The 22,718-nt window shown below is 40.5% G+C and overlaps 1 protein-coding gene across 9 annotated transcripts in view; it reads left to right on the forward strand.

Annotated features, from left to right (window-relative positions):
* ARHGEF28 (Rho guanine nucleotide exchange factor 28) overlaps window positions 1-22,718 on the forward strand; it is a 139,820-nt gene that overhangs the window by 5,142 nt on the left and 111,960 nt on the right. For 8 of the 9 annotated variants that reach the window (XM_065047306.1, XM_065047310.1, XM_065047309.1 and 5 more), the window contains exons 2-3: window positions 2,432-2,475; window positions 22,251-22,398. In XM_065047306.1, the coding sequence (XP_064903378.1) occupies window positions 2,443-2,475; window positions 22,251-22,398 (181 nt within the window). In that variant the 5' untranslated portion in view covers window positions 2,432-2,442. Of the gene's footprint in view, window positions 1-1,955; window positions 2,298-2,431; window positions 2,476-22,250; window positions 22,399-22,718 lie in introns of those variants that run through there. The other variant, XM_065047307.1, reaches the window with a different exon arrangement.

Here is a 22,718-nt window from a genome sequence, read left to right on the forward strand (position 1 = left end):
TATTAGTCTTCCTGCCCCTCCCAGCCACTTCCAGCAGCCAAGCTGAGTTACAGTAAGCCCCAGATGGAGGAAGGACGTGAGCCATTTGTGTAAAACTTCTTTTCTAAACAACCAGCACTCTTGAGGGTGTGAGAAACGCAGGAGAGGTCACTTGTTGCTGTGTGTTGACATGTATTGGTGTGTCTGCAAAAGGAGTACCATTAGGTACACCTTGTATCTGGGAAACACCATCATAAACTGGTTTGTCAGGGGAGAACGTGCTGAAAATATTGATCTTATTTCATCATGGTTCTAGGCAGTGCTCTATGGAAAACACTGGTTGCTTCAACTGAGCTAAACCTTCAGGTTTTTTATTCATCCAGGTTCCATATTGAGCTAGACACTTAGCATTTCCAAATGGACAAGCTCCTAGGGGACCCACAGTATGACGCAAGCAAAGGGTGAAGGGAACTGAAGTCAGGATGGCATGATCTCTCCAGTGACTTGTGTTTGTATTATCGAATACAAAGAAGGGTATTTTATTGGTGGTGCAATAATAATCCCCCAAAGGAAGGGCTAAATTATGCCTTGTAGACTAATGTAGGATAGGTAGACTAGGCTGGATACCTACCTTTTTCATCCTGACAGAGGAGGAAGATGTTGAGATAAATCTCTTGAGGCTCTGGAGGTCAGGCTTGTCACGGGAAGTAACCAGGCATAGGTCTTGTTCTGTTGGCATGACATAATAGTTTGAGTGTGCTCATATTGTCTTACAGAAGAGATGTTGGAGTTTAATTTGGATGTGTTCCTTTAAAGGGGGAGAACCATTGCAAGTGAGGGGATTTTATACAGCAGAATAAAGCAGTGATATAAAACAGCTGACTGGCATGTTTCTAATTTCAGCCAGCCACAAAGTGATACCCTGTATGTATTAATACATAATCTGTGTATGACAGTAATTGTGAGTTGATGACGGGTCTGGGATGGAAGTTAATGTGCTTCTTCCAGTCGGTAAGGTGACACTTGTGAAAAGCTCCTCTTTGAAATTCTCCCTATGGAATTAATATTATGGTTTCTTAATTTCTCTTGTAACCCTGTTTTCTTCTGTACAAACAGGACTGCACTTCCCATGCTACTGCTCCTAAGGCTGGGTTCAGGATGCTGTTTCTGGAAACTGCAGAGCTTTGTCTCTGTCTGTCAAAGCGAGACAGCTTGGAGTCAGCTGTGGGATACCTCCTGCCCCTGCAGAAAATAAGAAAGGACTTAATCTGAATCTCGCTGCTGACCTGGCTGGCTGGATTAATGTTTGCTTTGACACCCTTTTCTTACAAAGTGAAAGGCTGTTGTTTTTCTGGCTGAACATTTGTGGCTGGTGATTTTGTAAAGGATTTTATCTTTGTTCTAAAATCATACTGAAGTCAAGCTGCAAGAATGTAGGTGCTTGTGAATGCAGATGAATTGACTGGCATCAGGAGATGTGTATTAACAAATTTGTGGTTTAAAAGGAGTGGGTGCTGGGATGGTGCGTGGGTCATTTTTCATTTTGGTTGAAGCTGTGCATTTAATTTCTGCAGTTTGTAGGCAAGGAACTTCTCTGATCCTACCTGACTCATAGGGGGCTGTACCTATGCGTTAACCAGCAATGAGCTGCAAACTGTGTTGATCTTGGAAAGAGTTCAGCTGTTACGGCAAGGCCATGTATGAGCTGAGATAGCCTTCTCTTAAGAAAAGCTCTCTTTTTCTGTAGCTTTTTTTCAACAAGTAGAAGATAACTTGTGCATAGTTGTTGAGCCCACATTGCAGTTTTAAAGACGTGAAGTTGCATCTGGTATGCTTTTATCATTTGACAGGAATATTTTTTTAGCATATGAATTTTGAGGATGCAGTGAGTGTGAAATATAATAGTAGGAAACAGAGTTGCTATGATGACTGTAATTATAGTAATTCCAGTGATGACTTGTATCTGTAGCTTGCTGTTTAGGATAGTGAAGGCATCCTGCCTTGGGAATATCTTATATGAAGTTCCTAAAAAACCAACACCAGACACTTGAGTTGTTGATGTGGAGTACAAGTTGCTACAACTACATCTTGAGGTCAAATTCAATTTTTGCATCTAGAAATAAACACCGCGATTCCTGCTACTTGATTTGCTGGAACTGTGGCTGGGCTCAGCCTGACCTATTTTGTTTATTGTGTCTATTGTGTGAGAAGCACACAGCATGTTAACTAAGACCAGCCACCCCTCCTCCAGCCTTGCATGGGCATCGTTACACCAGTGTTTCCTCATTCTGGGGATATTTAGGGCAACTGGATAGCTGGTAAGCTTAATATCCTTTTTCTTTCCCTAATTGTGGAAGTTGTCAACTTAGGTTGCAGGTGTGTGTGGAGTGTAATGGTATCGATGCCGCCTGATGCGGGGTCTAATAATTCCACTGGTTTGTTCTGTTTTTAGATGCTGCGACAATGGAGTTGAGCTGCACTGAAGTACCTCTTTATGTAAGTTCTACAACACAAGGCTTCTGCTTTCTTTTGGTTAATGGCTCATTCAAAAGCAGGGTGAATGAAACCAGAAACCATTTTCTGGTTGTTTGAGACGCAGGCTGTTGAATGTTGCTGTCTGGTGCGGGCATGTGTGGGAAGAATGGTTTTCTGTACCGTGGCTCAGTTCTCTGAAGTACATTAAAATTATTTCCCCTTTATGATCATTATTTTCTTCTCCTTTAGTAGTCTGAATTGCAGTTTTCAAAAGCAGAGTTACTGCCTGTGAAGAGACACCATTCTCTCTCACAATTTATGGTTGTTTCCTGTAAAATGCCAAATTGCCATTCCCTCCACTTCCTCAAAGCAGGAAACTGTATGTTATGTCAAAATTAGTAAGTTGACGTTTGTAATGAAATGGATTTTTTTTTGCCAAACCTGAATTAATTGCTTAAAATGAGTGAATTCAGAGTTCAAAAATGGGTAGTAACAGAAGTATGGACATGCATTGGATAAACTTTCTTTCCTTGTTGCCTTCAGTGGGATGTGAGTATGAGGATTAAAACTTGGGCAATCTAGTCATTATTATTTATAAACTATATTGTCTTTTTTGATTTGTTCTGCTATGATTTGCAGTGAGAGAGGTCGTAGCAGGGGCATGTGAGTGCTGGTGTCAAGGAACGAAGTGGGGGGACACTGAGTGGTTATCAGAAGGGTAGTAAAAGGTGAAACAAAACCAGAAAGAAAACGATTACCTACTGATTGTGACAAGATGGGGATGAAAATGGAGGAGTACAAATAATGTGTACCTCAGAGTATTGAAGGAACATAAGATTACTAATGCACTAGCATGAGTTTCCATTGCATTTGTCAGCCTGGGAGTGGGAACCTCAGGCTTGTAAAAAATTAGATGCGATATCTTTACAAGTTGCAGGGGAGAAAAAATTGTGAGGCCTGGTTATGTGATGTTGGTTGTGTGGTGCAACATCTTAAAAACAAATTTTGTCAGAAAGAATAAAGCAGGACATGGTGGTAATGGGTAAAATGCAACATACCTTTATCATAGGCAGCTGTGTCAGACTGATCTGATATCTTTCCATGATAACAGGCCACCTAGAGAAGGGCAGTGCAATGGGCTTAATCCAGGTTGCTGAAAAGGAAACATTTGATACCGTCTTTCACAGGAAATTCTTATGTAAGATAAAGGAGTTGGAGATCCATATGATATAAGAGATAAGGATATATGGCTACTGCAAGAACACTTATTAGGGTAGAGAGAAAGTAGTGCTCCGTAAGGATCATATGTAAGGGCAGTTCTGTTTAATATTTTGGTTATAATCCTGAGAACCAGATGTAGGCTTGTGAAATCTGTGTAAATCTGTGGGCATCATAATATTGGGAGGTGTTGGATAGTACTGAGGAGAATTTAGTTATTATGTGAGAAGGTAAGGTTTTCCCACCTTTTATTTACTTCAGTTAATAAGAGCATACTACAAAGCTATGCATTTTGGGACTAATAGTGATAAATCTCTTATGAACTAGGGACTCATCAGGTGAAGGCAGAGAGGGATTGGCGTGTAGTAGTCACTTGTAGAGTCATGGATGTGAGAATGTGATTTCAGGTGGGAACATTCACCCTAAGCTTTGCACAAGTGAGAGCCTGTACCAGACCTGAGCTTTGGTAACTTGCTGGTTGTGATCCGCAGCCTCTCACCGGCTCATGTGGGTAGATCCCAGAGGCTCTCCTAATTTGCTAGAAACCCATTGAGAGTGGTTTGGATTGCTGCTAGGCACTCACCAGCTTGTTTCCTTGTGAGGGGAGCAGGTGGAGGTGGTGTCTTTCCGGTGGGTCCCCAGTGTCCTACCAAGCCTGAGGATAGTGGTGACACATGGACTTGCAGTGGGAGCATCTGGGGTGAGTTTTCCAGAAATGGTGATTGTCATAATTTTGGAGCAGCCTCCTATATTTTGTTTAGGTGAGTGTGTATGTGGGAACAAAGCTATATAAAGCTTTCAGGGCTTCTACAGAGGATGGAAAGGGACTATGTGTACACCCTAGGGTGACTGAGAAAGATTCGAGGTCATCTCTCAAGCCCAATCTAAAACATGGGGAGGTCTTGGCAGACCTTAACTGATCATATGAGGTTGATGTAGTTGCTCTGATGGGTTAGTGTCTGAAAATGTTGCAGCTTCATAATCTTGCTTGTCATAGTATTGTTCCCAATCTGAGTATTCCTCAGTGGATCTTGGAAGGTCAAAGAGGTCCGTTGCTCTTGAAAAAGTCCTTGATTCAAGGCATTTTTTTTTCTTTTTGTTAAATTACTTTACCAGTTCTGGAAACTCCTTCCAACGGCTCCTGCTTTATTTGCATGACTTTGCTGGAGAATACAATCAACTCAGCATTTAAATTAGATGTGCAAGTCCTTTCTGACCATGAAGTTCCTTAGAGGGTTTTCATCAAGCAGTTTTCTAGCTAGCTGAGCTTATCTAAAACCTGTTGAATCTTCATCAATAAGAAAGGATTGGGAAAGCATCTTTTGGGAAGACTGACGGAACATGACAAATATTTGCATTGCAGTGAATTCAGGTATTTCTCTGATATGTTCCGGTCCCTTTTGAAGGGCACAGTGGAACTGCAGAATATTATGTTGTAGCAATTGCATACTGTTCACATACAGCTTGAAAAATGTCAGCATACGGTTATAGCACATTATTTTCCACAGAAATAAAGGGGGCCTTAGTTCTAAGTAATTTTCACTCTGTCAGAAAAATCTTTCAATGGAAGTGGTAGGCAGTAATCCCTTTTTTGCAGCCTCTGTGAAAGTGTAAGTTTCTGTTGTATGTGAGAAAGGGAGATCTACTGTATGCTGGGTCCAAAATTTGGATGCTTTTCACGCTATATTCAAACATATTTAGCATCTGTATCAAGTGGATTTTACACTCGTCTTTGTTGCAAGAATGTCTGTCTAAGAGGCTTGTACTTCATGTCGAATTATCTGAGAATTACTGCAGTTCTGTGTTTATGATGTGTATTTTTAAATATTATGTACTAGATACTTTGTTGACTTGCTGTATGTGAGCAGCTGTTACACAGCTGGAGGATGCATCCATACAGTGCCATTACTTCAAACTGACACACTTCATCAGTACTAAATTTCTTTGCAAATATAAAACAGTATGTGTAGTCTGGTCAGCTGAGTGGTGGCTGTTTCTTTTTTGTTACATACAGGGGACTAAGTTGGAAAGCTCAGGGACCTTGCTGGGTAGTATAATTTTTGTGAAATATAATTTAAAAAGACTCTGTGAAATTAGTGTGATTAAAAATGCAATATTTTGTTGAACTTCTCCTTGTATGTAATCTTTATGGAAGCAATATGATTAAATCTAATTACAAGACATGTAAATGTCATGGCTTAAAAAGTAAATAGTAATGAATCAGAAAATTAAATATTGCAAGCACATGCTTTTAACTTTAATTTAAGGAGTCTGTTTCTGGCTTCTAGACAGCAAACTACTGGTAACCACATCATAAAATTGCTCCTTACAAGCCAATCTAATTTTCAGGATTTACTAGCAAAGGATAAACTGAAACACCATACATACTGTCTCTTCTTTCAGTGCTAATAATACATTGTTTTAGTAGGTGGAACTTGATTTTAAATAACTTTTGCCCTCCTAAATTACACTTTTTTAGCCGATAACAAAATTATATTTATCCAGTTCTTTCTGTAAGCAAAGCAGCAAGCTGAGTCTTTTAATTTCACATTAGGTGTATTAAACACAGTATGTGGAATAAGACCATAGTGTCTTCAGGCAGCCACTGGTTTCGCTGTAGATGAAAAAAAGTGTATCTTTGAAAGATAAAAGGCAAAGTATTTGATGAAGCACTTTTCAGATATTAAGGAATTTATATATGGCAGTTGTTCCTCCTATTGAAATAGCTGCCAGTGTGGGAAAACAAATCTCTCCCATGGAAAATCCTTTCTTCTTGTTTAATGGTAGGTGATTTTTTTTGTTTGTTTGTTTTAAGAAATATTATTGATCACTGACATTGATCTTTGACATTGTTGAAGAAATTTCATGCTGCCATGAGGCAAGCATACTGTGGTAGTCAGCTCTCAGAAGCAGAAAATAAGTGATCTCAGACGTTTGTAAATTATTCTCTGTTGAGAGCCTGATTAAGGTTTCCCATGGGAGCAGCAGGGATGCTGAGCCATGGAAGATATCCATAGCAGTTCTCTGTAGACATCAGAGGTATGTCATCTTCCAAGGAGATGCTGGAGGTTATGTGACAATTCTCTCTTTCCAAAGGAGTATTTGGATGTTAATTTTCCGGGAAGAGGCAGAACATGGGCTCTGAGCTCCAAGACTCAAAATCTTCTGGAAAATGAAACTTCCACTTGGTCCTGTACTGTACATTGTTTACTCGTTCTTGAAATGCACTTTCCTCAGATGTCACGTGCTCCTGCTTACAACAACTGGAAGCTGGCTAAAAGCTCTTGAGGTCAAAGCTTAATTAACTTCTTTTGTATTCTGCTATACCTGGTCTGTCACTGTAAAGTGTCTCTGCTGGTTTGCCTTTCTTTGGAGTTGCAGTTGTTTCTCACACTGTTACAGCTGCTTTGGTGAAGTGTGGGGAGCAGTGCTAGTGTATTCACTGTTTAACACGGATGTATCAAAGTATTCCTACAAACAGTGACTACGCAGCAGATTTTCCTCTGACTGGACCTGGGAGAGCTGAGAGTAGGATGTAGCACCAGGCTGCTCACAGCTGCCGAACATCTGAGTGCCTTGGGACTCTCCCACCTTAGATAGGCTTGTCAGTGGTGTTTGCCTGGGCTGGGTTTTCTAAGGTTTCTTTTCCCCTGGCTTTTTTTCTCTGCAGCATTTTTCCTCTTAATGGTCTTTATGAAGTTTGTATGGTTACGCCTGTTCTTTGCTCTTTCTGCTGTTTGGGTTGGTGATTTGCTCTGGGAAATGTGATATTGGCTTAATATTGTCTATGTTAGGAGCCTATGTTTTCCATCACTGTAATAATGTCTGTGCCTGGTGATGTTTGTAGTGCATCATTCTTCACAATGCTCTTTTGTAGACAGGAGATGTTTTTTAACTTCATTTACAAAGAAGGTCTGATGTGATCTGAGTGCAGCAATGTACCTAAAATTTAAGAAAGGTGTGGTGAAACACACTCCTGTCTGGGTTTCTCAGATCTTAGTGCTAGAATGTAGCAACATCCTTCCCCTATAACCCGTTTAGAAGGTAAATATATCTCTGTATGAAGAACATTTTTATGTGTGGTAGTTCATTTTGCTTTGATGGTAAGTGGAAACTGCCTCTAATGCAGTTCGCTTATGGCATGTCCCATCAGGGGAGGTGCATCCCATCTCATTTGTGGTTTCAAAGAAAGGAGTACAGCTGCTTTAGTCAGAGAAGGAGGGAGGTGCATCTAATCTGTATTCGTAGGCCTTTCCTCTCTGAGCATAAATGGTAGCCAGAGAAACCCTGTCTTGAGCTCCATCCAGTCCTCGTGCAGGGAAGCAGGAGGTACCAAGGCCAAGGGCTGTTCCTGTGAGGGTTTGGAGCACTCGAGACAATGTGTCCTGAATTCACACACTGGTTCCATGCGTGTGCAAACCTGGACACTGACCGTGCCACCATTTCCCTTCACCATTGCGTTGCTGGAGCTCAGCCTTGGAAGCAGCAAAGGAGGAGGAGTGAGGGTAACCTGCGGCCCGTGTCTGGCCTTCCAGGTGGACTTGCTCTGAGCAAGTTGAGATGACAGTGTGGCTTCCCCGTTGTCTCCACGCTAACAGCTGGGACAGGAGCTTGCCTCTTAAGAGAGAATAGGACTGCAGAACTGGGAATTAAATGCTGCTGTGGGCAAGAAAAAAGACAGTCTGGCAGCTTTTTTATCACATGCAATATACCTGTAACCTATCCCTACAAAGGCATGTCTACATTACAACCTCAGTTAATTATCCCTGGAATCCTTGCTGTTTTATTTCCTCCTGTCATTAAGTAACAATTTTAAAGTTCTTTTGATCTTTTGCTATATTTTTCAAAGGAAATACCCTCCCTCCAGGAGTGTTTGGGTGAACACCTGGGTTACAGACAGGTTCATTAGCATCTTCACTGTTTTCTTGATCTGGGATCTTGTGGTTCTTCAAGGATGAGCTGGCATAATTCCCTGGGACCCAGTTGAAAACGAAACTGCTTCTTCACAGCTACCTTGGCAGTAGAAGCTATTTGAGTAAGGAGCCGAGAGGAGAAAGTGGAATAAGGGACGTATTCCTACCCAAAGGGCACAGACAACAGCAACAGCAAATTCCTTGGCTGAATTTTAAAGTTCTTCAAAGCAAAGTCTGCTGTATTGATGGACAGTGTAACTACCTGGATTTCTGTGGGTGAGAAACATGGTGAAATATAATTAATTCTAAAACATTTTAGTTCACAAATAAGCTCATTTCATTACCTAGTCAAAGACATAAGCCAGTAGGCACTGGCCGAGGAATGAAGCAAAGGAATTCTGCCCCTCCAGCTGCCAGGGGCCATCCTGCCTTACCCCATTGCTGGCTTTCATGCCACCCTGTTGAATTAGCCCTTGTACTGTTATACCTTCTTCGCACTGGACAGCAGTAGCATGGAGGTGGAAAAATAATTACAAACTCTCATACTGTACATTTGCATAAACTACTTCATGCCAATTTCAGAATGTGCATGGCTGTTCAGGCATGTTAAAACCAAAAAGTTTCATATTAGGAGTCAAAGTCCTGCTGGAAAGGTCAGAAAGCAAAGGGTGATAGAAAGTTCAGTTTGAAAAGAGAGTTTTAATGTATATCCAGTTAATTAGATTAATTTTGTGGTCTGACAGCAACTTTTAGTTGTCTGGGCTCTTTTACCTCAAAACTGAGACTTTTCCAAAGTGCTTGGTGCTGGTTGATGTTGCTCCAGCCAAAGGCTCTGATGTTCGCACAACCCTGAATGCTTCTGAAATTTTCAGTTCTGCACTGAGGTCCATGCAAAAGGTGGTTATATAAACAGGGTTTTATTTTTACTCTAGCACTATGTTCAGGAATACTTTAAGCACGTCTTCTGGAAAATGTTCAGAGGTTCGTAGGCAGAGGGACTCTGAAAACACCTGGTGAAGAAGTTAAAAAGTTGTGAATCATCCTGTTTGACAAGAAGAAATTATTATTATTTTTTTTCCTGAAGTATGTTATTTGTATGCCTAGTTAGAGCTAGAGGGACAAATGACCTGTAATTGTTACCTTCTTCACAAATGCATAGGTTTCAGGTGCATTTGAAGTGGGAAGCAGAATTAGCAGAAATAATTCAACAATGTCTTCTGTTTTCTACGTGACTGATGCAAAGTTCAAACTGATACAGGATGCCAGTGTGCTTTTGTATGGTTAGAAGGAAGCAGCAGTAGGACTTTCATATTGCTCCCAAAGTGAGTAGTTGGTCAACTACCTTGCCAAGCTGTGTGCCTTCCCTGTTCCTCCCTGGTCTACTAGGGTTAGTTGGGATGGGAAGAGGCATGGAAAGAGACAGAGTTTCCCATGGTTGGATGCAGCTTTCGGATTTTCTGCCCTTGCCGTGTGCTCCATCTTGTCTGGCCAGCAGTGTGGAACGAACTAGCCTGTCATGCCTGTCCTGTGCTTTCAAGCTCTTTGCTGTTGTGGTAGGGTTGGCCATATGCTGGGCCAGTCTGTGTGTTTTGTTTTTCTGTTCAGTCCTTAGACTGGGATTTCTCTGGGCAGGGACTTTGTGCTCACATGTATTTGCGCAGTGTCTGCAACAGATGGTCCCTGATGTCACATAGGATATGAGAATAATAAGTACATATATTTATATATATATTTTATATATTTTAAAGCAAGTCAACTGAAAGAGGTAACTAATTTGTTTTAATTAATAATTGCATGTCAAAATGGATGTTCATTTTCTGTTAAAACGCTTTGTTGCAGAAGTTTTCTGACCTGTATATGTGAACAGATGATTCCCAAGCTTCTTAATTCCTGTTTGATTTTTTGCACAAACATAAATTGTGTTGACATTGATAGCAAAACACTGAATGACATTTTTAATGACAGAACAGCAAGAATGTTCATACATTTTGGTACTGTGTAGTGCTTGAAAGTATTTTATTTTATTTTATTTTATTTTATTTTATTTTATTTTATTTTATTTTATTTTATTTTATTTTGTTTTGTTTTGGTTTGTTTTATTTTATTTTATTTATTTCTTCTTTCTGATAAAGACATCCAGGCTATTTTTATTTAGGAGTTCCAGAATTAGATGATGCCCCATTCTCCACAAGTATTGATCATTTTGCCACATGGAACCTTTTTATACCTTACCTTTTGTCAGTTGGTTAGTACACTAAACACAGCTTTAAGACCGTGCGTGACAAGTTAAAGAAGATTGTGGCCATGTGGTTCAACGTGCTGATTTGATATGAACTTGCTCTGCTCTGAGATTGTTTAAAAGCATTCGTAGATCAGTTCTGTACCAGCCAGATCAGGTACTGTCTCTTTTCCTGCTGCTGACATACAGCAGGCATAAAAAGTACAAAGCCATCATAAACTCTGTGCTGTATGCTGTCACTAATTGAACAAAGATGAGACTGTGTGCTCAGATCTTGTGTGGGTCAAGTTAGTGTGGCTGGATGTTGCTTATGGTGATGTGTAAATGGTCTTGCTGCCAGCTGTACCTTTAAATGAGAGATAAATGTTGTTTCAACTTTATCACTTAGCACCCTATGCTGAGGAAGAGGTTAGTGGATGCTTTCATTTTCTTCATCTTTATGATTTGCAAGGGTCGTTTTGGGGTTCTCTTGCTCAACTGAATTCCTGCAGCCAAGTCGTGGGGGAGATCAGCACCTACTTGTGATTGTATGAAGAGCCTGAGCGTCTGTGTTTAGTGCTAGACTATATTACTGAAATGGCTAGTTGTTCAAGTTACACTTTATTTATGTGCCTTTTGATCTTCTGTTATGAGTTAATCCCTTCAGCACCCTACTAGTGTTTGTTTCTTTGCCCTGCCATCACCCTATATACCAGTATAATGGTGCAGTGTGAAAGATTCGTGTGACACCTGCATCACAGCATGCTTTTCAGATCACCTCCTTGCTGCATGCCGTGCTGTTTGCTGGTGGCCTAAAATTGTACCAGGCTTCCCTTGCAACATTGGTGAATCGTAACCTCCTGCTGTGTTTGTGCTTCACATCTTTTTGGGGATGGTGTTTTCCAGTAACGCAAACAGGAGGAGCTGACTGAAGCTAAGCATAAAGTGAAGGGGTGACTGGGAGGGTGCAACACTAAAACAAGGACTGAAGAGGGCATTTTTAGTGGTAAGATGATGCCATAGAAAGTAAATACTTGGAAACACCTGGTCTTGTTGCATGTACACTGAATGCAATGCATTGACATGCCTAGTACATGTTTCTTTTTAATGTGGATGATAGAGGCAATTTAGCAGTGCAAAGCAGCATAAAGACCTACAGACATGTATGTCATTACCTGTTATGGGTTTCTTCTGTTTAGAGGAATTACATTTGATTTTGCTGTAAATAAGCTGTATTTTAGATTTGTGCCTTTTTTTTTTCCCATTCTGATGAATTCTGAATAATTTTCCTAGGGCCAAATCTTGCAGTTCTCAACAAGAAACTTGTTCTTTTGCCTATGTCTACAAAAAGAGGGACACCTGTGTTGAGGCTAGTGAGGAGGCAGGAGGTGTAGCTTATTTAGAAGCATTAGCTTTGGGAAAATGTCAGTGCATGCAAGCTCAGAAATTCTCAATACAGCACATATACTTCAGTTTGTCACCTGAGGGACAAGTATTGCAATAAGCTTGACCAAAAACTACAAGGTTTAAGGCTAATCTCCCATTAAAACCCAACAAAAGAACACACAACCCTTCATCTCTCCTCCTCTTCTAAACAAAAATATAATGCAGCTCCAAAGTCCTCAAAGAGCTCAATTTGTGCATGGAAGCAGTTGTACAGAAACAAGGAATATACTGAAGATAATGAGTAACTGGATATCTGTAATGAGTAGAAGGTCAGAAGGATTGAAGTCAATGGGCAGATATCCTTGAATGTCAGCATACTTATCTAAACTAACTTGCTGAGTCTGCAAAGTTCCACTAATTGGTGTCCTGAAAGTGAACTAGCTAATTATAATATGAAAACCACACCCCTACTCTGGAATTTGCCCACTGCCCAAAGAAGACCCCGATCCACTGAACATGTGCAATTAATTTTTAAGAAACTGTATTTTAAAATGAAAGTGAGAAGACTCTTAGCCAATTAACACATAAGTAGGAATGCATATGTATCATAAAGGTGGCATTCAATACACACCAATGTATAAATAACCTGCTAGTTTAGTGGATTAGTGCCTAGCACCCCATTCCGCACAAAACTCTAAGTAAACAAAGATCTTGACTCTGTGTGTGGAGTGGTCATTGCAGACTGGGTTAAGAACCCATCTTTGGGACAATGGTATCACCCAGCTCTCATGTTAACCAAGGCTGAAGACTTGTCAGGCCCTTAGAAAAAAGCTAAAGTATGTGCCAGCTGTGGCAAGTGGGAGAGGCCACATCGGGAATTGTTTGGGTGGGTAGAAGTTCCCAGTGTTTTGCATTAGTGACTGTGCAGGGGTTGTTTTCAGAACAGGGTGGACAAAAGCTATCTTTGAGCACTAACTTTGGCAGTGTTGATCCCACCTAGAGGTAGGGGAGTCAGCTAGTTGACTTCTTAGGATCTCTTCCATCCTTCTTGTTCTTTATTCCTGGAGTGTACTTTTGTCACTGGTTTGGATGTAGCAGAACACTTTATTTTTTTCCAGTTTATTTGTGCTACTTAGCAGTCAAAGAGGTGGTAATATCTTCTGCCAGCACTTATTTTTCCTTTTAAAAAGGTGCCACATTTAAACCGAAGTGGTGAACTTGCTGATATTTCATAGCAAAAGATGGCAGCTTATTGATCTTCATTAGGATATTCTCTGTTAGTGCTTATCTTTTCAAGGTTGTGCTGGAACCTTGCTAGAAGCATCCTTCAGGTTATATTCTGGGATGCAAGTGGTCACTGAACCCTTTTTTCTCACTCTTTTGACAACAACAGAGAGCTTCCTCAGCTGCTAGTTTTGGGCTTCCCTTGTGCTCTCTTGCCCTAAGCAAAGCTGAGGAGATGCTTCTGACTTGTGCCCAGGGATTTCTGCGCAAATACTTCCTCTGCATTTTTCCCAAAGCTGTCTCATGCAGAAGAAGTACCTACAAATACTTGTTGTGTAAAGCTAGTGTTGTTTGGAGAATCTGCTGTGGCACATTTCCCATGTGCAGATGGTGTCTTGTGCAGAGGCTGAAGGCCATTGTATTACCTGGTAAATCAGCAGAGGACATGGCTCTTCAAAAAGCAACCGCATGTACATACTCGATTTTTATAAAAATCTATATGTAGCCTTTTGGGCAATGTCTGAATACTAAATATGACCATATCATCACATACCTTGTCTCCAGTTTGTATATGGAATTACGCTTGTTCTGTGTCCTGGTTTTGGATAAAACAGGATCAATTCTCTATCAGTGAATTTTCCTTTCAGCTAGGTTCTTCTAAATAACTGCATTTTTCTGAAGTTGGCTGCAGTTTTTCAGACAGTGTTTGCCCCAGAGTTGATAACACCTGCTCTTTACAGTTTTACTGACCTAATGGTAGGAACTGTATGCAGAAAAGGCCCATGTTTGTCTTTTATTGCTATAGCAGCCAAGGTCGCTGGTAGACCTCTTATGTCCCATAAGTGAGGGCTTGTACAAGGGTCATACTTGCAGGGAGGGGCAGACAGAACAGGTGACCAAATTGACCAAGAAGGTATTCCATGCCATCCACGTTATACTCAATTTAAAGCCGAGGTATCATGAGGGTCTTTGTTGATGATCGGCTTCTGAAGAAAACCCTGTGTGTTCTCCTGTCTGCAATACTCATCCTGGTCCCAGTCAGTGCATCACTGAATCCAGTTACCGTCTACTGCGGGATCCAGTCCAGGACTTCCTAGTGTCTGCCTGCAGTGTCTGACACGGCGCCAGCTGCTCCAGACCGCTCTGGTCCGGGAAATACAATATTGGTTCTGTGTATCTTTGTATTATTTTCTCTCATTACTAATGTTTTTGTGTGTGTCTTGTTTGTTTGTTTGTTTTTGTTCGTTTTCTTCCACTTTTCCAACTTTTTCCTTAGTGGGAAGGCAGGGATGTTAATAGAGAGCATCTGCTTCACTTCAGCGTTGTCCTGCAATAAATGGTGAACTTCTTTTACTCTGGACAGAAAATAAATTAATTATACTCAGTTTCTTCTTCTCTTAAATAATTCAACTGGGGAAAACCCTCCTATTTTTGTGTAAGATGTTATTAGCTGTGCAGTTAGAAAGCTAATGCTTACAAAGAAATGTTCAGCGTTATCTTTGACTTTGTTTCTCAGCTTGTTACTGCTTTCCTTCCCTGGGCGTAACTGTTGTATTATTGTGTGTTTAGCCTTGAATCCCATTGCATTGCATTTAAATAGGGCACACACTTTCTTAACAAGTCCACAAAAATGTTTACTGCAGTCTGGCTATGAGAAATCCCTAGTGAATGTTATCAAAATATAATTGAACATTAGAAAGGCACATTTATAACTTTGTCCTTGTTATTAATTATTTTAAGTATGGTTGTTTTGTGTTAAACCACTCTTGTTATTTGTGATTTCCCTAGTGCTTCTTTAGCATCTTTTGCGTATGATTTTTCAAAGTTGCAGCTAAGCTTCATTACAAAGGTCACGTGGCTGCTCAGGGGAAATATCTTGCTATTAGTCTTATCTAAGCACAAGTAAAATATATTTAAACAATTAATCTTAAAATACAAAGATATTCCGAAGTTAGTCTTTTGAGCACTGAAGGAATATGTTGCTAAATTGTAGTGGCTAGTAGTAGCTTACATAGAGGGGAGGAGAGGAAAAGGTCCATTATTGCTGGCAATATTTGGGGATTCACATTTACTTTGAGATGCTGGGTCTTGCCTTTTGGCAACAAAGGACTTTATTTTTTTCACCCCTGCACGTAGATATTTTCCTTGAGCATGTAATTACATATATGGAATCTTTTTATAGCATTATACTTACATATAACATCCTTGAAAACACTGAATAAAACATTACTTCTCAAGCTATTATGTTGCTTATATAGTTTGGTAAAGACGTTTTTAGTGTACTTTACAATCTGCTCTAAGGATATCTCAAAATGGAAATAATTATTTTTTATGGTAAAAGGCTGTTGGAAAAATAGTCTTATCCAGGCTGTGTATGTAAGGATAGGAACCAGTCGTTACATTTTCAGTGTTAGCCAGCACAATGGCCTGGATTTGGAAGCCCACCTAAGATCTAAGGAGCTCTTCTCCTGAGGCTGTGGGGGGACAGGGCTTTGCTGCTCCCCACCTGACACATGTGGCTCAGGGGACTCTGCTGTTGCTCATCCATCTCCGTCAGCTCTCGAGGGCCTTAGAGAAACCAAAGGAAAACATACGTCTGAAAAACCTATTTGATTATGTTGAAAGAGAGCATAGGCCTATGAATCTTGTTCAAAACACAAACCTTCCTAATCTCCTCCTTGGCACTGGTGCCAGGGCAGTGTTTTCACTGTTAATTAAAACGCTTTCCTTTATGGATCCCAGAGAGGTCAAAGCTGCCAAACACTTGCTCAGCAACATGTTTAATGCATGTACAGTGGGGTTGGAGTCTCTTTTAACTGGCCCCATAGCTGCAGCCTCTTCTTCCAGATACTCCCATATGCTTTAAAAAAAAATAAAAATATATATATATATATATACACACATATATATATACATATATATATGTGTGTATATATATATATATAAAAGGTTATTTCAGGGGCTGCAGTAATAATCTTGGCTGTCATTAAATTGGTGGCAAAAGTCCTCCTGGCTTCAATGGACTGAGGGTTTCTCCCATGTTCTTCTGTACAATTTCTGGTACCTTTTTGCAGTCAGATTCTGATGTGTCTGGCTGAAGTTCTCCACTGTTACAGACCTGGAAGGTGCTTGAGGGATCTCCAGTTTCCATGTGTTCCTGTTGTGGTTCAGCAGTGCTGAAGTACTTGTTTTGAGCCAGTCACGTGTAAATGTAAGATAATAACTGGCTAGTCTCAGTAAGTCCCCCTTAACTTTAACATTTGCTTCCTTTACAAGTCCATCAGAATCAACACTGTGTGAACTACAGGAGGTTCCAGGAAGCAAGGACCTTCCCCAGCATCTACCTGAGAGACAAGCTGTGACCACAAGCTGCGTTTATTTGCTAGAGCTGGTGAAGGGGCACATCCTTCCCTTTGTTTTGATTAAATGGGGATTGAACTATCTGAGGTCTATGTGGACCCCAAGAAGCATGCTTAACCATACATAAATGTAGAAATAAACCTAAAACTCCCGCTACATTTTTCCAGGTTCATCTGGATATAAATAACCTTGTTAGGGAGAGGAAAGAGTGTGAGAGAGGTTGAACTGTTGTTAGAGAAATGAACTAGTGAAAATAATGTCAAAGACACCTAGCAACTGGTGGATTCTTGGGAATCTGGCCCAGCAGAGTCCTCTGGGCCCACGCTCTCACAACTGCTCTGTATTCAGGTCACCTGGCCAATTTTCCAAAGATGAGGTGCATGTGTGACTTATCTAGTTTGGGTTTTGGTACCTAGGGAATAAGTGTTAAGCCTAAATTGATTCTGTATTTAGAAAAACACACTACTTTGGAAGAAATTTGCTAGCCGGGATGTGTTTCCAGCTTTAGTGTCTGGAATGGGCTCAGAAGTGTCCTTTCTAGTACAGCATCCCCATTTCAGGTAGTGCATATGTCATAATTTATTTCTATTGTTTTTTCTCTTTTGTACTGACATGTGAATTAGTTCTCAACTACCTAATTTTAAATGCTGATAACTGTAATTTTAGTCTCTTCATGCTTTAGTGATGGGTCAGTGCCAAAGGTTTTTGCAGACTTGAGAAGGTGCTTTGCTTGTGCCCTGCAGAATGGGGTGCGAAGCAGTGGAGAAGTGCTTTCCCAGGTGTGGTGAGTGATACTGAACAAGTGTCTTCTGTGACTGTTAATTCCTCATGGAACTCCTCATAATGTGTTTCACCGTTGATTACTTACAATATTTAATTGTTATAAGCCTAGTCAATGTATGTTTTGATTGAGAGCCTGGGTTGAGCACTAAGGCTCTGACAAGAAGCAGCTCTGTTATAAAGAGGTAGCATCTCCCACAAAGCTCTTGGGAATGCCTTGTGAAGCAGAGAGGCATTGCTTTGGTGGAGGAATATGTTGCTGAGTCTCGTTTCAAGATCTGGCTTACTTTCCTCCTTCCTGCATGCCTTGCTAGGAAAGGAGGAGGAAGATGGAGCTGGCATTGCTCCCACTTCTGTTGCTCTCCAAGTCCATTTTTCTGCAAAGGTCTGCACAGGTAGTTCCTGATGCAACCTGCTCCATGGGCTGGTCTTGCCCAAGGGATCCAGGAAATAAATGCCTCTGCAGGGAATGGATGTAATGGAAAGATACAAATCATCCCTCAGATTTAAGCTGATAAAGAAGGTAGTTTTCAATAAGACAGTAGATTGCCTCTATGCAGAATTCATAGCATGGTGAAATCAATGACCTTGAGTGTTCTGCATTTAAATGCAGGTAAATCATACATGCCGAAACAGAGTGCAAAAAACCTAAAGTCACATCCTCTTTGTCCTTCTCCACCCTGAAAGGCTGCATTTTGGTCTGGCTTGGGAGCTGGCTGAATCCTTCTGCCTTTTCCCACTGTAAAGTCTGGAGGAGGAGGCTCACAGCAACATCACTATCTCCAATAATTTTTCTAGCTGTGAGTGTTCTAGAATTGACTGTAGATGATCTTTGTTTGAAGGCAAAAAAAATTGAATGCTTGTAACAAAGTTGTCTTCATGCAGACTAACTGAGCAACATGCTACAGTGCTGTCTCATTGCAGCTCATTTCACAGCTGTGAAAAGAAATGGGAAAGCATCCTTCATGTGTGTGTGGTCATACATGGGGACACCTCTTGCTGCAGCAGTAAAAGCATTCTCAGAGTTCAGTGGTATTTTTGTTCACGTGTGTGTAATGAATGACCCTCTGCCAGCAAAGTTTGGAGGGAAGTGCAAGTGGCCGTAAGAATGGGAAAGACTGGTCTGCTAAATAAACACATCTGAGCCAGCAGTGCAAATGGGTTGTGGATGCAGCCATCTCCATCAGTCACATCTCTTTGTGGTATTTTCTAGCTCCATTATAGCATCTTTTTTTTTTTTTAATTAATACATATATTTGAGGATGTAGACTATATGCTACATATGCAACATACTGCCTAGTAATTAAATTAACTGTACAATAGCTATATTAAAATCTGTAAAAAAGATTTAGCAAATATAGAAAAGAAATTGATAAAACATAGTATGAGGTTCTTTATTCTGGTTCCATACTGTCCTATGAACACCATTTCTTTAGCATCATACAGATTCCTGGTGCTTTTCTTGGAAGTATTACTTTACTTTAAAACATGGCAATAAAAGGTATAATTCTGCACTGAGGGAAGAAATGTTTAAATATTCAGGTTGAAGTGGAGTATTACATACATTTTGAACAGCAATGGCATTCTTGTTAGCACGAGATATATTTTCAGAAGGGTAGCTAGCATATCTTACCTTAAAAAGATCAAAGTTCCCATGGAGGTTGGCCTTCCCAAATACAGGCTGAGATAGGCTGTGCTGTGTGTAGATCTGTAGCTAGGTAGAAGGCTGTAGCTCAGAGGAGAGGATGAGGAGGGCAGAATGGCTGATGTTTGGTGGAAGAGAAGTTGTCCTGTGAGAGGGCAGGCAGTGGTGTCGCTGTCATGAGGCATGGCCAGGTAGGATAAGTGTTGTGCGAAGCAGAGGAGAGACAGGGAGGCATCAAAGCAAAGAGGTGAACTCCACTAGTAGGATCATAGAATCATAGAATGTCCTGAGTTGGAAGGGACCCACAAGGGTCATCAAGTCCAACTCTTGTCCCTGCATAAGACAGCCCTACAGGATGCAAGTGTAAGGACTTTCAGGTGGTGAAAAGGGAAGATTACGTAACTGCACCAAGGGTATTTTGGAAAGGAATAGGTGAGAATTAAAAAGATACTTGGAATCTAGAGCAAAAGACATTTGTGGTGACCTGAACAGCAAAATGATGCATATTTTAGTAGTGGTAGTAGGGAAGAAGATGGTGGAATTGAGCAATGTAAAATGGGAATGTTTGAAGACAGAATGGATGTGAAGACAAACGGGAAGTGCCGGAGGTGATGACAGGAGTGTGTTCTTTGTGAAATAACTAAGGTTCTGATGCCAGGTGTGGTAGTCGTCCGGCATCAAAAAAGGTACAGCTTAATATTCCCTTGTGAAAGTAACTTTCTCTGTTCTCCTTCATTCCTCCCTAGTAATACAGGGTTTAACCCTCTTTTTGGATCAAGTGGGATTTTCCAAATTAATCGCTTAATTGTTTGACCAGATACAAGCTAGCTGCCAATTTGCCTTCTATCTGTAGAACCCTTGCTTAAATTATCAGCAGTTTCTTCTTCTGGAGGGCTGTAAAGGAGTAGTTTAAGAAAAACCTGTGTTTTATCATACCCATGAGCTTTCCACTGCATCTTTTCCCCTTTTGTTTTTTTCCTTCACTCGTTATTAGACAAGGAACTGAGAAATTGTCTCTCATGCCTGTACATTGGGCAGTGTTATCAGTTTAAGATGTTCCTGTGAGTTTGGATTAACATTTTTAAAAAAGGATAAGTGTAAGCCAATGGATACAATTCGAGTTTACCATTCATGGGATTAAAGAAGCCACCATGTAACAGTGGTGTATTTTCCCTTTTTGTACTCACTGGTTATTTTCAGACTCCAAATCCCCTTTAGAAAACAAGAAAAAATAACAAGCAGATCCTGCTGCATAGGTACATCGTGTCTACAGACATCTACTAACACAAGCGAAAAGGTCACAAAGCACAGCACAAAGCTTGTTTTTTGTGTGTGTGTGTGTGTGTTTGTTTTTAAGAGTAGACTTATGAAATAAGAAATTTTGCCACAAAGTATCTCCCTTTTTTCAGGTACTTAATGCAAAGAAAGAATGAAAGCTGGCTGGTTATATAGTCCCTCAGCATCAGGGATCCAGAAGGTATAGAGGTGGTTTGGGAGTTGTGACCTGTATGGAAGTTCTGTTGTGCTCCTGTGCCCAGGCTTCTGTCAGCTAAGCACCCACTGGAGCAGCCTGTGGAGCGCTTGTAGTTATTTCAGGGGCTTATCCTGTTCCTATCTCCCCAAAATAGCCATCCATAGTATTACACAATGGATGGAAAATGCTATTCACAAGTAACAAAAAGATAAAAAAAGAGTGATGATAAATTACAGATAATAATAGAAGAAAAGCAATTATGTGTATAACAGTGTAAAAAACCAAAGAGAAATAGGAGAAAACACTTGGTAGTTACAGTAATACTTCAGACTACTAGAAAGAGATGTTTCAGTTTCTGGGGATGACAGACACATTTGCAGGCTATGTTGGGCTCCTAATGTTACTTGCATCTAACAATGCTATCTAAGGAAGATTTTGTGCCTGAAACCAGCCTTTGCCTCTTCACCCCTAGTTCAATAGAGCTGCTTATCTTTAAGAGAAAAACAAATACAGGATTTGCATTGTTGCAAGCAAGGAAAAAGATGTCCTTGGGGAAGACAGGCGATGATGTGACATTGTGGGGGATGGCAAGATTCTCACTGCAGTAAAGTATATGTTTGCTGTATAATGGATGTAGGAAGGAGCCTGATTCTCCTTAGTCTGGTCAGGGGCACAACGGAAATTCAGCCACGGAAATTTCTGTGCCACTGTGTCATGCTTTGGTGCAGGTTTTTACCAAACTTGTTTATGGAGCTGATGTAGTTAGAGCTGGTGGTAAGTTTTGGATAGAGGCAGGGTAGGCATCCTTCAGAAACACAAATGACTGAGCTATTCTTCTGCAGTGAGTGAGTTTTCCAGAAAGTACCATTTCTGCCAGATGTTGGGGCAATTCTGTCTTATTTGGAACAACTGTGGCAGGCAGGAACGGTCTTGGAGCATGTTGTCCTTCTCTTCAAGGAAACACAACTGCATCTAAATTTCCTTCCTCAGACATGTCAGACATTTGTTATTGTTTGCTGCTTCTCAGATCCCTTTCCTGTTCTTTTCTGAAGCTATTGTATGACAGATTTTTCTTGGCTGGTTGCTTTCTATTTACTATAAAGAAAACCATGGGCAGATGTCTGGGAACTAGTATTCTTTGAAACCGGCAGAGTCAGTTGTAGAATTACATCAGTACTTTTGTTTTGTAAACTGAGTCTAAGATCATTTCAGCCACTTCGGAATTTTTATTTTTCTTAACACAAAGAATGCTTTTGTAAATAGCAAAATACTGAGGTTGACTAACTCACTTATTCAGATGCATTTTAAATTAAAAGTCAGTTATGTGGGTCAGGATGAAGGAATTAATTAAAAGATGTTATTTAAAAGGCAATTTATAAAATCACCTTTGCTCATGCAGGCATAAAAACTGTTATTTTCTAAGTGGAAGTAGAAAACTGCAGATCTGTCATTGTGTCACAACCTCTGTATAGCAGAGTTGAGAATGTTATAATAAACTTGCATGTGAAATATATATCAATGGGTTTGTTGGAGATGAGAAATTTACTGGATGTTTCTGAAATTGCCTTCATTTTTCAGGGACAAGTGACTATAAATGCAAAATTTGAGAAAGATATTTACCTCCCAGAGGATGCTGAGTTTTACTTTGTTTATGATGGATCCATGAAGAGGCACATAATGTTTGCTGAGCGAATTAGTGACAATGCTCTTCGATCCGTTGTTCCAGGTGAGTGTTACCTCCTCTTTACATTTCTCATCTCTCTGCTATAGCCTACCCTCATTTCAAAGCTGGGCACAGCTGGACAATATGGTATAACTCTGTTTTATGGCCCCGCAAGGGACGAAATGCAGGAATTGAATGGTGACCTTTAGATCCAGGCTGAGTTTGACTGACCACAGGTCAGTCTGACTTTCATAGCAACCCACGCCAGCACAATGTCAGGTGTAGACAGTGTTAGGGGCAGGGCTTGCGTAGTTGAGTGTGCATTGAAGTGCAGCCTTTAGGCATGGCATCATTTTTAATCTGGATTAGTTCTATGCCATAAC

The sequence above is a fragment of the Columba livia genome, chromosome Z (genome assembly GCF_036013475.1).
Source record: "Columba livia isolate bColLiv1 breed racing homer chromosome Z, bColLiv1.pat.W.v2, whole genome shotgun sequence".
NCBI classification, from domain to species: Eukaryota; Metazoa; Chordata; class Aves; order Columbiformes; family Columbidae; genus Columba; species Columba livia.